At 35.0% G+C, this 12,430-nt stretch overlaps 1 protein-coding gene across 3 annotated transcripts in view; it reads left to right on the plus strand.

Moving 5' to 3' along the window:
* The window catches only part of LOC107867797 (protein translocase subunit SECA2, chloroplastic), a 48,179-nt gene that overhangs the window by 11,848 nt on the left and 23,901 nt on the right, over positions 1–12,430 (plus strand). For all 3 annotated transcript variants that reach the window (XR_001673348.2, XM_016714221.2, XM_016714220.2), the window contains 5 exons: positions 270–360; positions 2,530–2,613; positions 2,716–2,808; positions 2,900–2,995; positions 3,101–3,186. Coding sequence is in view for 2 of the 3 variants with exons in the window: in XM_016714221.2 (XP_016569707.1) it covers positions 270–360; positions 2,530–2,613; positions 2,716–2,808; positions 2,900–2,995; positions 3,101–3,186 (450 nt within the window). In the remaining variant the exon portion in view is untranslated. The remainder of the gene's footprint in view (positions 1–269; positions 361–2,529; positions 2,614–2,715; positions 2,809–2,899; positions 2,996–3,100; positions 3,187–12,430) is intronic.

The following is a 12,430-nucleotide window of genomic DNA, read 5'->3' on the forward strand; positions in this document are numbered from 1 at the left end:
TTCCTTTGTTTTCCGTTTTATTTCTTTATTAGATGAACGGAAGCCTTGGAGTAACTGGTAAAGTTGCTGCCATGTGACCAGAAGGTCACCGGTTCAAGCCATGGAAACAGCCTCTGACAGAAATGCAAGGTAAGGCTGTGTACAACAGACCCTTGTGGTCCGCCTTTTCCCTGGACCCCGAGCGGGAGCTTTAGTGCACCGGACTGCCTTTTTTTTTTTTTGGATTGCATAAATTACTTTTGTTTTATCTATTACATCGAACACTGCAGGTTCGTATTTAATGCTTTAAAAGCCAAGGAGTTTTACAAGCGTGATGTCCAATACATTGTTAGAAATGGGAAGGCTCTTATAATTAATGAGGTACTTCAGAAGAAGACTCCCTCATAAAATGTGATTGTGTTCTTGGTCTCTTTTATTGTCACTGATGATTTTATTGTCATTTTGTTCATCAACTTCCCCTTCCTTATTCTATTTAGTTTAACCCTTAAGGTGGAATTGTTAGTAGTTTTTCAACCATGAAATGATGATGATATGGTCAGTATTAAGATAATGTCATGATTATTTGCGTTTGCGTTTCTATGAAGATTGTCATTTGACCAGTAGTAATTTTAATAAATGTATTTTAATCCCAAGTAAGAGAGGGTTATAGAGTAACCGTCAACAGCTGGGGTTTTGAGGGTTTCATTTTCGCATAGATCTGAAGATTTTAGGCAGACATTATTGTGTATGGGATGGCTGTTTTAATGCGGCGTATTCAAGGAGAGGTGCCTTGGTGTATGTTATTTCGGATGATGTAGTACTGATTGACGAGACTTGGGGAGATGTTAATGATAAGTTGGAGGTTTGGAGACTGACCCTTGAGTCTAAAGGATTTAGGTTGACGGAGTAATTGGAATGTAAATTTAGTGATTTGTCGCATAAGTTTAGTGATTTGATTAGGTATGACATGGAGCAATTATAGCTTATGGAGGACATGACCCTTGATAGGAAGGTGTGGAAGATGCAGATTAGGGTAGAGGGTTAGTAGGTAGGAGTTAGTCCGTAATAGTAGGGAAGAGTGTTTTGTTTGTATGTGTGTCTCTTATTCGTGTTGTTTTGGTGATGTCTATGATTTCGAATAGCTTGCTTATAGTATTACCTTGTGGGTGTCTTGTTTTTATTGTCTAGTGGTGTGATATCCCATTTGTTGTTTGCTTTTATTTTTTGTTTGTTATACTGTTATCTGCCCGGAGCGAGGGGTCTATCGGAAACAACCTCTCTACTTCATCTGAGTTAGTGGTATGGACTGTGTACACTTTACCCTTCCCAGACCCCACTTTGTGGGATTACACTGGGTATGTTGTTGTTGTATTATTGAGTGTGGGAATGAAATGAGTTCAAATGGAGCAAAATGGATACTGAGGATTGGGTTTATTGTATTAAAGAATTTAGTTTTCAACATCATGAGGTATATTTGACATTTTAGCTGGTTTAATCCATGTATTGCTAATACCCGTATTCTTATTCCACATCCCATTTCGCCTAAAATATTACATAGATTTCTGCATAAATTGTGCATATATTATTTTATGAGAACAACCAAAATAGCTACCAAATAATGTAGAAAAAATGTTGCATTTTGTACAATGATAATTCCCTCCACCAATCAACCAAACAATATGAAATTGTATATCATGAGTAATTTTTCCTACAAGCCAACCAAACGGCCCCTTAGAGTATGTATCAATGTATTTCAGAAACTAGAATCAAAAGAATAGTACTTTCTTAAGCTAAAGTTAACTTGGAGGACCTAAAATAGTGAATTACCAACAGTGGGAACACATTTTCCCTAAGTTGAGCTGAATTCTGAAACGAAAACAACTTCGAATTATTAAAATTTTGTAGTTCAGATTTCTAAATTTAGCTTTCTGAATGCCCCTCTATCATTACCGCATTGCCAAACCAGTTTACAGTTTGCGAGGGATAGCAAGTTATGGTAACTATCTATCCTACTATTCTGCTGGAAAGCTACTCTGGTAGTACAACAACTAGTCAATTGTAACTATGTCTCAATTACAAGTACGTTGGGGTCAGATATATGAATCCTCAAGGACCGTGTCGTTTTATGTAGGCTCAACTCAGTCCAATATTATATAAAAAAATTGACAATAGGAAAAATTACTGCACCACTAGTAGTTCTCCATATATTTTCTGCCGGCATACAAATATCTGACGAGACAAAGACTCCTAGCAAATATTAGACCTAAAGGGAATGAGCAAACATGCCTAAAACTTAATCCCAACTAATTGGTATTGCCTATATGGATATTTTCCTTCCATTATGTCCTACTTTTTGGTAGGTTTGTACTTTGCATGGATTCCAGGAGGTTGTAGGTCTTTCAAGACAGCTTCCATCCATGCAATTTTAGATCTTGAAAGCTACTCTAATCGTCTACTAAATTCTAATCCTTGAGAATGGTTATCTGAAGAGCTCTGGTCATATTTGTTTCATGACAGATGTTGATTTCCGTTTTTGGTATTAATTTACAGTTGACTGGACGAGTGGAAGAGAAAAGGCGATGGTCCGAGGGAATCCATCAGGCTGTGGAGGCTAAAGAAGGCCTTAAAATCCAGGTACGCTGTCTCCCACTGTTGACTGCTCTTTACTGAAAATAATTTCTTAAGTATCTTCTAATTGATTCTTTATTAAAAGTCCATGATCTATTCATTTGGTAGGCTGATTCTGTTGTCGTGGCACAAATTACATATCAATCGCTATTTAAGCTTTACCCAAGGCTCTCAGGAATGACTGGTACTGCAAAAACTGAGGTGGTGTCACTTCTAAAGTCTCAAATTTTATGCTTTAGTAATGAATTTCATTGTTTACGATACTTATCATCTGTATACCTGTGTACTTCAGGAAAAAGAGTTCTTGAAGATGTTTCAAGTGCCAGTAATTGAGGTGCCGACAAATTTGCCTAACATTCGTAAAGATTTACCAATTCAAGCTTTTGCAGTAAGATGCTTATCATACTCAAATAAGTTTAGCGAGGTTTTGGGAAAGGGATGTGTACCAAGTCTCTGATTTTTATTTGCGTGCTTTCTACTGTTATGCCTTCAGACTGCACGAGGAAAATGGGAGTATGTTCGTGAAGAAGCTGAGTTTATGTTTCGATTGGGTCGTCCAGTTTTAGTGGGGACAACAAGGTACTTCTGTGACAAATATTTTTGGTTTGAGATACATTTGAAGTTAAGAAATTGTTTAAGTATTGACTCTCGCATATGCTACAATCATAGATTACGGACTGCTTACGAATATATGCAAGCACGAAGTTTTAAGTATCTTAGGTCTGTAATTCAAGGAAGTGGGGACATCGACGATGATGGCACACATCGCATTGGTGCGGCATGGATGAAGTGGAGGCTTGCCTCCAGAGTCTTATGTGATAAAAAGATACCAACTAAACTTAAAAGGTAAGTTCTACCGAATGGTGGTTAGACCGTCCTTGTTGTATGGGGTGGAGTGCTGGCTAGTTAATAACTCTCATATTAAGAAGATGCACGTTGCGGAGATGAAGATGTTGAGATGGATGCGTGGGCATACTAGGAGTGATAAGATTAGGAATGAGGTTATACTGAAAAGGGTGGGAGTGACCTCCGGGCGGAGAAGATGAGGGAGGCGAAATTGAGATGGTTTGGGCATGTGAAGAGGAGGTGCACAACTGCCCTAGTAAGGAGGTGTGAGAGGCCGGTTATAGTGGGTACGCGGAAAGGTAGAGGTACGCCTAAAAAGTATTGGGGAGAGGTGATTAGACAAGATATGGCCCAGCTTCGTATTACCGAGGACATGGCTTTAGATAATAAGGTGTGGAGGTCGCATATTAGGGTAGACGATTAGTAGGGAGTAGAGTGTTGTGCCTTTAGGAGGTCTCAAGTGGTTGGTGTCTGTCATAGTTTTAGTGACATCTTGTAGTTCTTGCTTTATATTTGTCTTCAATGTTGTATATTGGGTTTCGAACACCATTGTATTTTGTTGCGGTTATTGACTTTCCCTATAAACTGCTATGCTTTCTTCCTTGTTTTCTTCTTGTACTTAGATTTGTTGCACTTGGGCCGAGGGTCTCTTGGAGATAGCCTCTCTGCCTCCACGAGGTAATGGTAAGGTCTGCGTACAATCTACCTTCCCCAGACCGCACTTGTGGGATTTCAATGGGTATGTTGTTGTTGTTGTAGACAGATATACACACATATATCTCTACGTACATATGTATTCTTTTGTGGAGCTACTATGTGAAGCATTTTTAGGTCTGAAGGTCTTATATCTTTGACATCATAATTTGGTAAACACACTGTCACAGTAACATTTTCCCTATATGATGGATGATGTAAATACTCATATATGAACCGTAGGGCTTTGTCTAGCCTAGGCGATCAAACCTTGATTCCTTTTCCCTGCCTTACTCGTCTCTCTTTCCATATTCCCTTTCATTGTTATTGGATGAAAAAGACAGATGTCAATGTGAAAACTGGGATCAATTGAGAAAGTACCTGCTACGTGCTACTTGAGAGTGATTAGTTAGTGTTCCTGTGCACAAGCATAACAACGGAAAAATAATCAGTTAGAATAATAGGACTATCAGCAAAGAGCAAAAGCCAATAGAGAGGATATAACAGGTAGTCGAGTCCCCCCCTCCCCCCCAAAACCCGACAAAGGAGGACGCAGATAGCAACTATTGAAACTGCATTTCAATGTGTCTGCTTCTGTTTGCCCCTGTTTTTTGGTCCTGTTTCTCTGTTTTATGATTTTATTTTTCAGAGGGGAACATATAGGTTTATATTATTGAAAACTCTTCTGTTAAATTTTTCTACAAAGAAGCATACTTTCTTAGGTCTCTGTGGTCCACAGCAGGTACTATTGATTTTACTCGACAAGTTCTAATATTAAGCAATAATGGGGTCATTTACTTCACTCCGTTAGTTATTTTTGACACATCAGATCATCCTTTTGACTACAGGGAAGCTAGTATCTGCTTAAATTTGACTTCATTATACGACTGTTTGATAAGAGTCTTTGTCGCCACGTGGTCTAGATCGGAAGACTCATCATCTAGATCGAGATTAGACAGATTTCTTGTGTCTACTTCTTGGGCCCCCAATGTGATCCAGGTTCCTCTTCCGCAATTGATATCAGACTATTCTCCTATTTTGTTGGATGGCAGTAGAGGAAGGTGGACAAAATCTCCTTTCAGATTTGAGAGCATATGGCTAAGCGTGTCTGATTTTCAAGACAGAGTGGCTAGCTAGTGGAGTAGTTATGTTGTGGAGTGGAGACCTTTTAGGCTAGCCAAGAAGTTGAAATTGCTCAAAGCAAATATGAGGGTGTGGAATAAAGAGGTGTTTGGGAGGATCGAGGTGAAGATGAGAGAGATCATGAATGAAGTAGGGGAGTTAAAGAGGGTAGAAGTGGGGAGGGAGTTAGAAGAGAGGGAGATAGAGAGGAAAGAAGTTTTGAGAAATGAGTTAGTTGTCTTGGTGTTGTCTTAAGAGGCTAGTTGGAGGCAAAAATCAAGAGCGTTATGGTTGAAGGAAGGGGACTCTAATACAAAATTCTTTCACAGGGTGGCAATAGCTAATAGAAGAAAGAACTTTATAGAATCGGAGGAGGTCGATGGGGTGTGCCATGTAGGGAAAGAGGAAGTAGAGGGGGCAGTTGTAGATTATTATTGTGAAAAATATAAGAGAAGAATATTATTGGATTGTTGTAGATACATTATTACATTGAGGCCCTATTTGTAAATACTACATTTCAATCCTTTTCCTAATAGGACACTACATTACAATCCTTTTCCAAGTAGGATTCTATATGTTGTTCCTATTCCTATTCATATTCTAACACTCCCCCTCAAGCTGGTGCATAGAAACACATGTACCAAGCTTGTTACAGATGTAATTAATACAAGGATCAGTGAGGGACTTGGTGAAGATATTTGCAAGAAAACTGATAAGGACTGCTTTGGACGTCTTGGAGACCTCAACTGAAACGGAACAAATTGAAAAAATGATCCGAAAAGTAGTAAACATCGCCGGAAAGTTGATGTGCCGCTACAAATTGAAAAAGTGATCCGAAAAGTAGTAAACATCGCCGGAAAGTTGATGTGCCGCTGGAAAATTGTCGGAAACTAGTATAAAATATACGGGTCATCTTGAAATTAAGAGATGAGTAGATCTTGAACAAGATAGTCACTGAAGAATTGATCGGAACATACATATGCGCTGGGTTATTAGATTTGATTAAGGGTGGCAAAGGAACCGGAAAATTCCGTTCCGGTCTGCCAAGTCCGGTTCCGCTAGGTTTTCGGTTCCGGTAAGCAACGGTTCCGGTTTGGTCCGGTATACCAGTACCCAATGGTCCGGATAATGTTACCAGTGCGGAACGTCGAAAAAATCCGGTATTTCCGATTCCGGTACCGGTTGATCGGATTCCGGTCCGGTTGACGAGTTAATTTCTGTTTTTTTTTTTTTTTTAAAGTGGGATTTGAGCAATGGCTCTTTTGGCCATTGTTTTCTAGCCGTTGCCCCCGCCCCCCAATTACCCCACACCACCCCTTAAATTTTCATTATAAATATCCTTCTTTTCAATTGTTTTTTCACACAAATATTATCAATTCTCACAATCTCTCTTAATATCACATTCTCTCTAAATATTTATAATTGTTATATTAGTTGGAGTTGAAGATTCAATTATTAGATTAGTTATTTTTTGAAGATATTATAATCTTCAATTATCATCTTTTAATTCTGACATTTGGTATACGTCTGCTTTTACGCAGACGTTCGGTATAATCGTTCCAACTTTAAGCTCTTTTTATTTTCGTTAATATCTATATTTTTATTTTTTAGTATCTAAATTTGTTTACTTACATTAATTTTGTAATTTATAATATTTGTATTGCTTGTGTTAATATTTTAATTTAAATTATGGATTTCGAAAAAAATAGTAGTGTTAAAAAAACAAGCTTTGGCAAGGTTTTTCGTAGAAATAAAAAAAGTAAGGCTAGTACTAGTTCATTACCGCCTACATTTAATGAAACTTCTTTATCACAATCTAATGGTTTCGATGTTGGTATCGGTATGGAATTAGATAATGAGACCCTAAGTAGGCGTTATAATGATTTTGAGGAAGACTTACTGGAGGAAGATGATATAAAAGAACAGGAGTTAGGTGATACCCTTACCCCTACTAGTCCGGTTACGGAATTACCGAAACACAGTGAAGAACTTCCCCCGTTACCGGAATTTACTAGGGTCAAAGGTACCGAACGTACTAAAAGGTCTTTAGTTTGGAAATTTATGGAGCATGATAGGGTAAAAGGTATTGCTACTTGCAATAAATGCAAGAATATTTTTAAATATTTGACCGGGGGAAAAAATGGCGGGACAGGGTTGCTAACTCGCATTTGATGAAATGTAATAAAGAATTTATTCGTCTAAAAAATGAGGCTAAGGCTAAAAAAGATGGCACAACATTTGTACATGAATTTGTAGGAGGTAATATGGTTCAAACGCGTTTAGACATGTTTAACCTGGCTGAAGTAAGTTCATCATCGACATATAGTGAAGATGTAGATAGAGAAGAACTAGCGAAAATTGTTGCTGTTATGGGTTTGCTTTTTAGTTTTCCTTCGCATCTCGGTTTTATTCATTATATTCAACAAGTATATAATTCCTCTTTTAAAGGTTTTTCACAAAATACAATTAAAAATGATATTTTTAAATTTCAAGCTGAACGTTGTCATTTTCTTTGTTGCTTATTTGATAAATTTGATGGTAGAATATCTGTTACTTCTGATATGGGTGCTAGTGTTGTCGGTAATGATTATTTTACTCTCACGACTCATTGGATTGATCACGATTGGAACATGCAAAAAAGAATTATTGCTTATAAATATGTTGACGAGTCTAAAACCGGTATGTATATAGCTAGTACAATAGCGGAGAGCATGAAATATTTTAGATTTATTGGTAAACCTATGGCATGCACATTAGATAATGCTTCTAATAATTTGAAAGCTATTGACGAGTTAAAAACTAGATTATATTTAATGTATGAAGATCATTTTCGTGTTAGATGTTCTGCACATATTTTAAATTTGATAGTACATGATGATATTCATTTGTTTGGAAATGGCTATCTTAAAGTGCGAATTGCTTGTAGTTATATGTTTAAAAATAAAAGAAAGAGTGTAATGGATGATTTTAAACGTAAATGTAAACAATAAAGAGTGTAATGGATGATTTTAAACGTAAATGTAAACAATATGACCTTCCATATCAAAAAATTCCAAAAGAAATTCCTACTACATGGAATTCTTTATTTCAAATGTTTGAAGTTGCTGTTATTTATCGTAAACCTATACAATTAGTTTATAGTTCTTATAATGAGGATGTTAATTTAATGCTAGATGAAGATGATTGGACTGAAGTAGAAGAACTTTGTAAATTTTTGAAAACTTTTTATCAAGCTACGAACACAGTATCTGCTCAATATACTCCAACTATTTCTTTTGTTTTAGTAACTATTACTGCTATTTCTAAAGTACTTGCTGAATATAAAAAAATATGTCCTAACAAGAGGCAATTGAAGCTATGATTGAAATTTTTTTAAAATATTATTTTCCTATTCCACAAATTCTTTTAACAACTAATTTATTAAACCCATTTTATAAAGAACATGGTATAGTGATGTTGGTTAGAAAATTATATAACAATTTAGAAATTGGACGTCATGAAAAGCCATCAGTTGAAACTTGTTGTGCTAGCATAGTATCTACAGCTAGGAGTTTATATAACTTGTATCAAGTTATGGAACAAAATATTGGGCCGATCGAACCTCCTACTTCTAGACGTAGATATGATGATTTAGATGACGAGATGGGCGAAGAACTTGGTCTTCAATGTTGTAGGAGAAATGAATTTGATTCGTATCTTTTGTAGAATCGGGAAAATATTAGAGATGAAACTGGAAACAACAACTTTTATCATGGTGGAAGACTCGTATCAGACAATTTCCAAAACTTTCAAGGATGGTTCGAGATTTGCTATCAACTCAAGCTTCTTCAGTTGCTTCGGAGCAAGCTTTCAGCGTAGGAAGATTTATAATAGGAGATCATCGGTATTCGTTAGCAAGGGATAGTTTGGAGATTTCGGTATTATTTAGAGAATGGATCAATGCCGAACGAAGAAATTTTGGGCTCCCTAAATTACCGCCCATATTGAAGACGAAATAGAAGAAATTTTTGAGGAAAATAATGATGATGGAATGGAAGCAATGGAGGGACAAGGAAATAGACCAATTCCGAAAGATTTATCCGCCGAAGACATAGAAAAGTTACGCCAAAAAAATTATAGACAATTTAGATATTAATAAGATTCTACGATAGAGATCTAATTCAAACAGAACCCTTCCTAGAAGGTGGCTGCGTAGATTAGATTTTCATTTAATATCTTTGTAATAAATGTACAACATACGAAATTTGAATAAATGTAACGGCTATTAGCCTAATTTTGTTTTAAAACTAGTTTAGTTGTACGCGCCTCGCGCGTGTATCTCACTTTAATGAATTCAAACATCAAACTAAATAGGATATGTATTTAAATTATAAAGACGAATACAATAATTAAATTCAGCATGAATATGTAAAGCTGAAAAATTTATTTAATTAAACCTAACCTTTATCATAAAAATCTACCACGTGTAAACTGCAACAAAACATTATGATGATAGAGACAATAAAACAATACAATTTAATCTAACCTTTACACAAAAATTTTCTCAAGGCTGTCCAACAGTCATTTAATACCTGTAAACTCTAATAAAATAATACGATAATAGAGATATCAAAATAATACGACTAAACCTAACCTTTGCACAAAAAAAAAATTCAAAGCAAAGATTTTAAATAACACAATTTAACCTAACCTTTACCTTTAAAAATTATTCAAAACCGATCAACATTTATGTAGCACCTGTAAACTACAACAAAATAATACGATAAAATAGATATCAAAATAATACAATTAAACTTAAATTTTACACACAAAAATCCTAAAATTCTTACCTTAAAAAGTGGTAGGGATTTTTTGTTACCATGCGTACTTTTCTTAAAAAATATAAAATTTTAATTCTTAAATGTTTTTATTTTCTTTTCCACGTTAATTTAATTCCTTTTAAAGATTTTACCATAAACAGTTTTAACGTATTCTTACCTTAAAAAGTGGTAGGGATTTTTTCTTACCATGCGTACTTTTCTTAAAAAATATAAAATTTGAATTCTTCAATGTTTTTATTTTCTTTTCCACATTAATTTAATTCCTTTTAAAGATTTTACCATAAACAGTTTAACGTATTCTTACCTTAAAAAGTGGTAGGGATTTTTTGTTACCATGCGTACTTTTCTTAAAAAATATAAAATTTTAATTCTTAAATGTTTTTATTTTCTTTTCCACGTTAATTTAATTCCTTTTAAAGATTTTACCATAAACAGTTTAACGTGCATCCCAATATTTATAGAAGTATTTCCTTAATAGGATTCTATTTTAGGAGTATTTTTTTAATTCAGCAAAGGAAAATATTAATTAATTTTTTTTTCATATAGTTTAGGAGTCCCATATATTTTAGGATTCTAGTTAATATAATAAAAATAATTAAATAATAAATTAAAAAAATAGTGAAAAGACTGTTTTGCCTAAAGGACAGTCTTTTAATGAAGGGCAAAAAGTTCAAATCACTTTTCTAAGGGTCTTCACACTTTTAATATATTATAGATTTGTCTTTTGTTAGTTGCAATTATGAAAAAAAAATTAATACAAAACTTTATAAAGTTAGAAAATTTTTTAGCTTGTTAAACTTATTAAAAATATTATATTAACTTAAAACTTATATTTTTTATGTTAAAATTCTAAACTTTTTAAGATATATTAATAAATTATATAAGTTATAATATATATAAAACTTATATATTAATGCCATTAAGTTAAGATATAGATAATTTAAATTAAAATTGTAAAACAAAAACTGTAACCAAAAGAAGTTATGGAAAACTTTTTATAAATTATATAAGTTCTTAAACAAAAACTGTAGCAATTATGAAAAAAAAAAATTAACACCAAATTGTATTACTGTACACTACGTAATTTATTTTCGGTAATTTCGGTATCGCTCCGGTGTCGCTCCGGTCCACACCGGTCGCAAGTGGACCGGTGCGAACAACGAAAAAATTTTGGTAAGACCGGTTCCGGTAACACCAGTTCCGGAGCAAAAACAGTAAGGAAGTCCTGGTTCCGGTTCCAGTTCCGGTTCCGGTATCGGTTAAACCGGTCTGGCATTTCGGTTTCGGTCGCCAGCCTTAGATTTGATGGCTGAAAAGTGGTCACCATTTCAGAAAAAATTATATGGGTAGGGTCGGAATGACGATACGATCTTACTGAAAAATAAAAATTATATGGATAGCGTCGGAATGAAGACATGACCCACTGAAAGAAAAATTATATAGATAGGGTCGGAATGACGGCACGACCCTACGCAAATCAGATCTGAGGAGTCACCGTAAAGACGCATGGAACTACGCAAATCAGATCTAAGGAGTCACGAAAAGACGTACGGTGCTATGCAACTCAGATATGAGAAAGTTGTTTGAAAAGATGAACGGACTATGCAAATTAAATATGAGTAGTCCGAAGAGATGCGTGGTGCTATGCAAATCTGATATGAGAAAGTAGTCATCAGAAACATGCATGGAGCTACACAAATTAGATATGAGAAAGTAGGGGAAAAAAGTGAGGTGGCCTAACTTTTGCTAACATGATCATAGACCGGACGGGCGGCATATATGGGTTATAGCCACCTGTCGGCAGCGGAAGCTCTTTGATTCTCTACCAAGATCGTAGAGGCTCTGATACCACTTGTTGGGTTCGAAATCGAGATGGCGTCATGCGGAAGCTATTAGTTGCAATCCAAAGCGGTGATAATTCAGAAAACAAATAAAAGTATACTAAAACATAATATTATTGATATGATTTGACCAATTGGCCTACTCATGAAAACTAATATTAAAGAATACATAAAAACTGTTGGGAGAAAATCTTTCTCTAAACAAGACTCTTAAACGACTACACTGTGGATGTTATTGTGTTATGATATGAGAAGAGGGGTCTTTTATTTATAGAGGTCCAAAACTTTTCCTTCAAGAAAGAGGTTAGTCAAATATGAAAGAGTTTTATATTTTTGTTTTAGGAAAAGTAAAAGTAATTATGGTATTACTTTTATTTTCCTTTCAAGAAAAGTAAAACTTAAACTTGGTAAGAAAATCAGGGCAAAACCTTAATAAATCTTCCCTTTTAACTTGATTTTCTTGACAAAATAATTTTGATCTTCCGTCTTAACATGATCTTC

This window comes from Capsicum annuum, chromosome 4, assembly GCF_002878395.1.
Source record: "Capsicum annuum cultivar UCD-10X-F1 chromosome 4, UCD10Xv1.1, whole genome shotgun sequence".
Taxonomy (NCBI): Eukaryota; Viridiplantae; Streptophyta; class Magnoliopsida; order Solanales; family Solanaceae; genus Capsicum; species Capsicum annuum.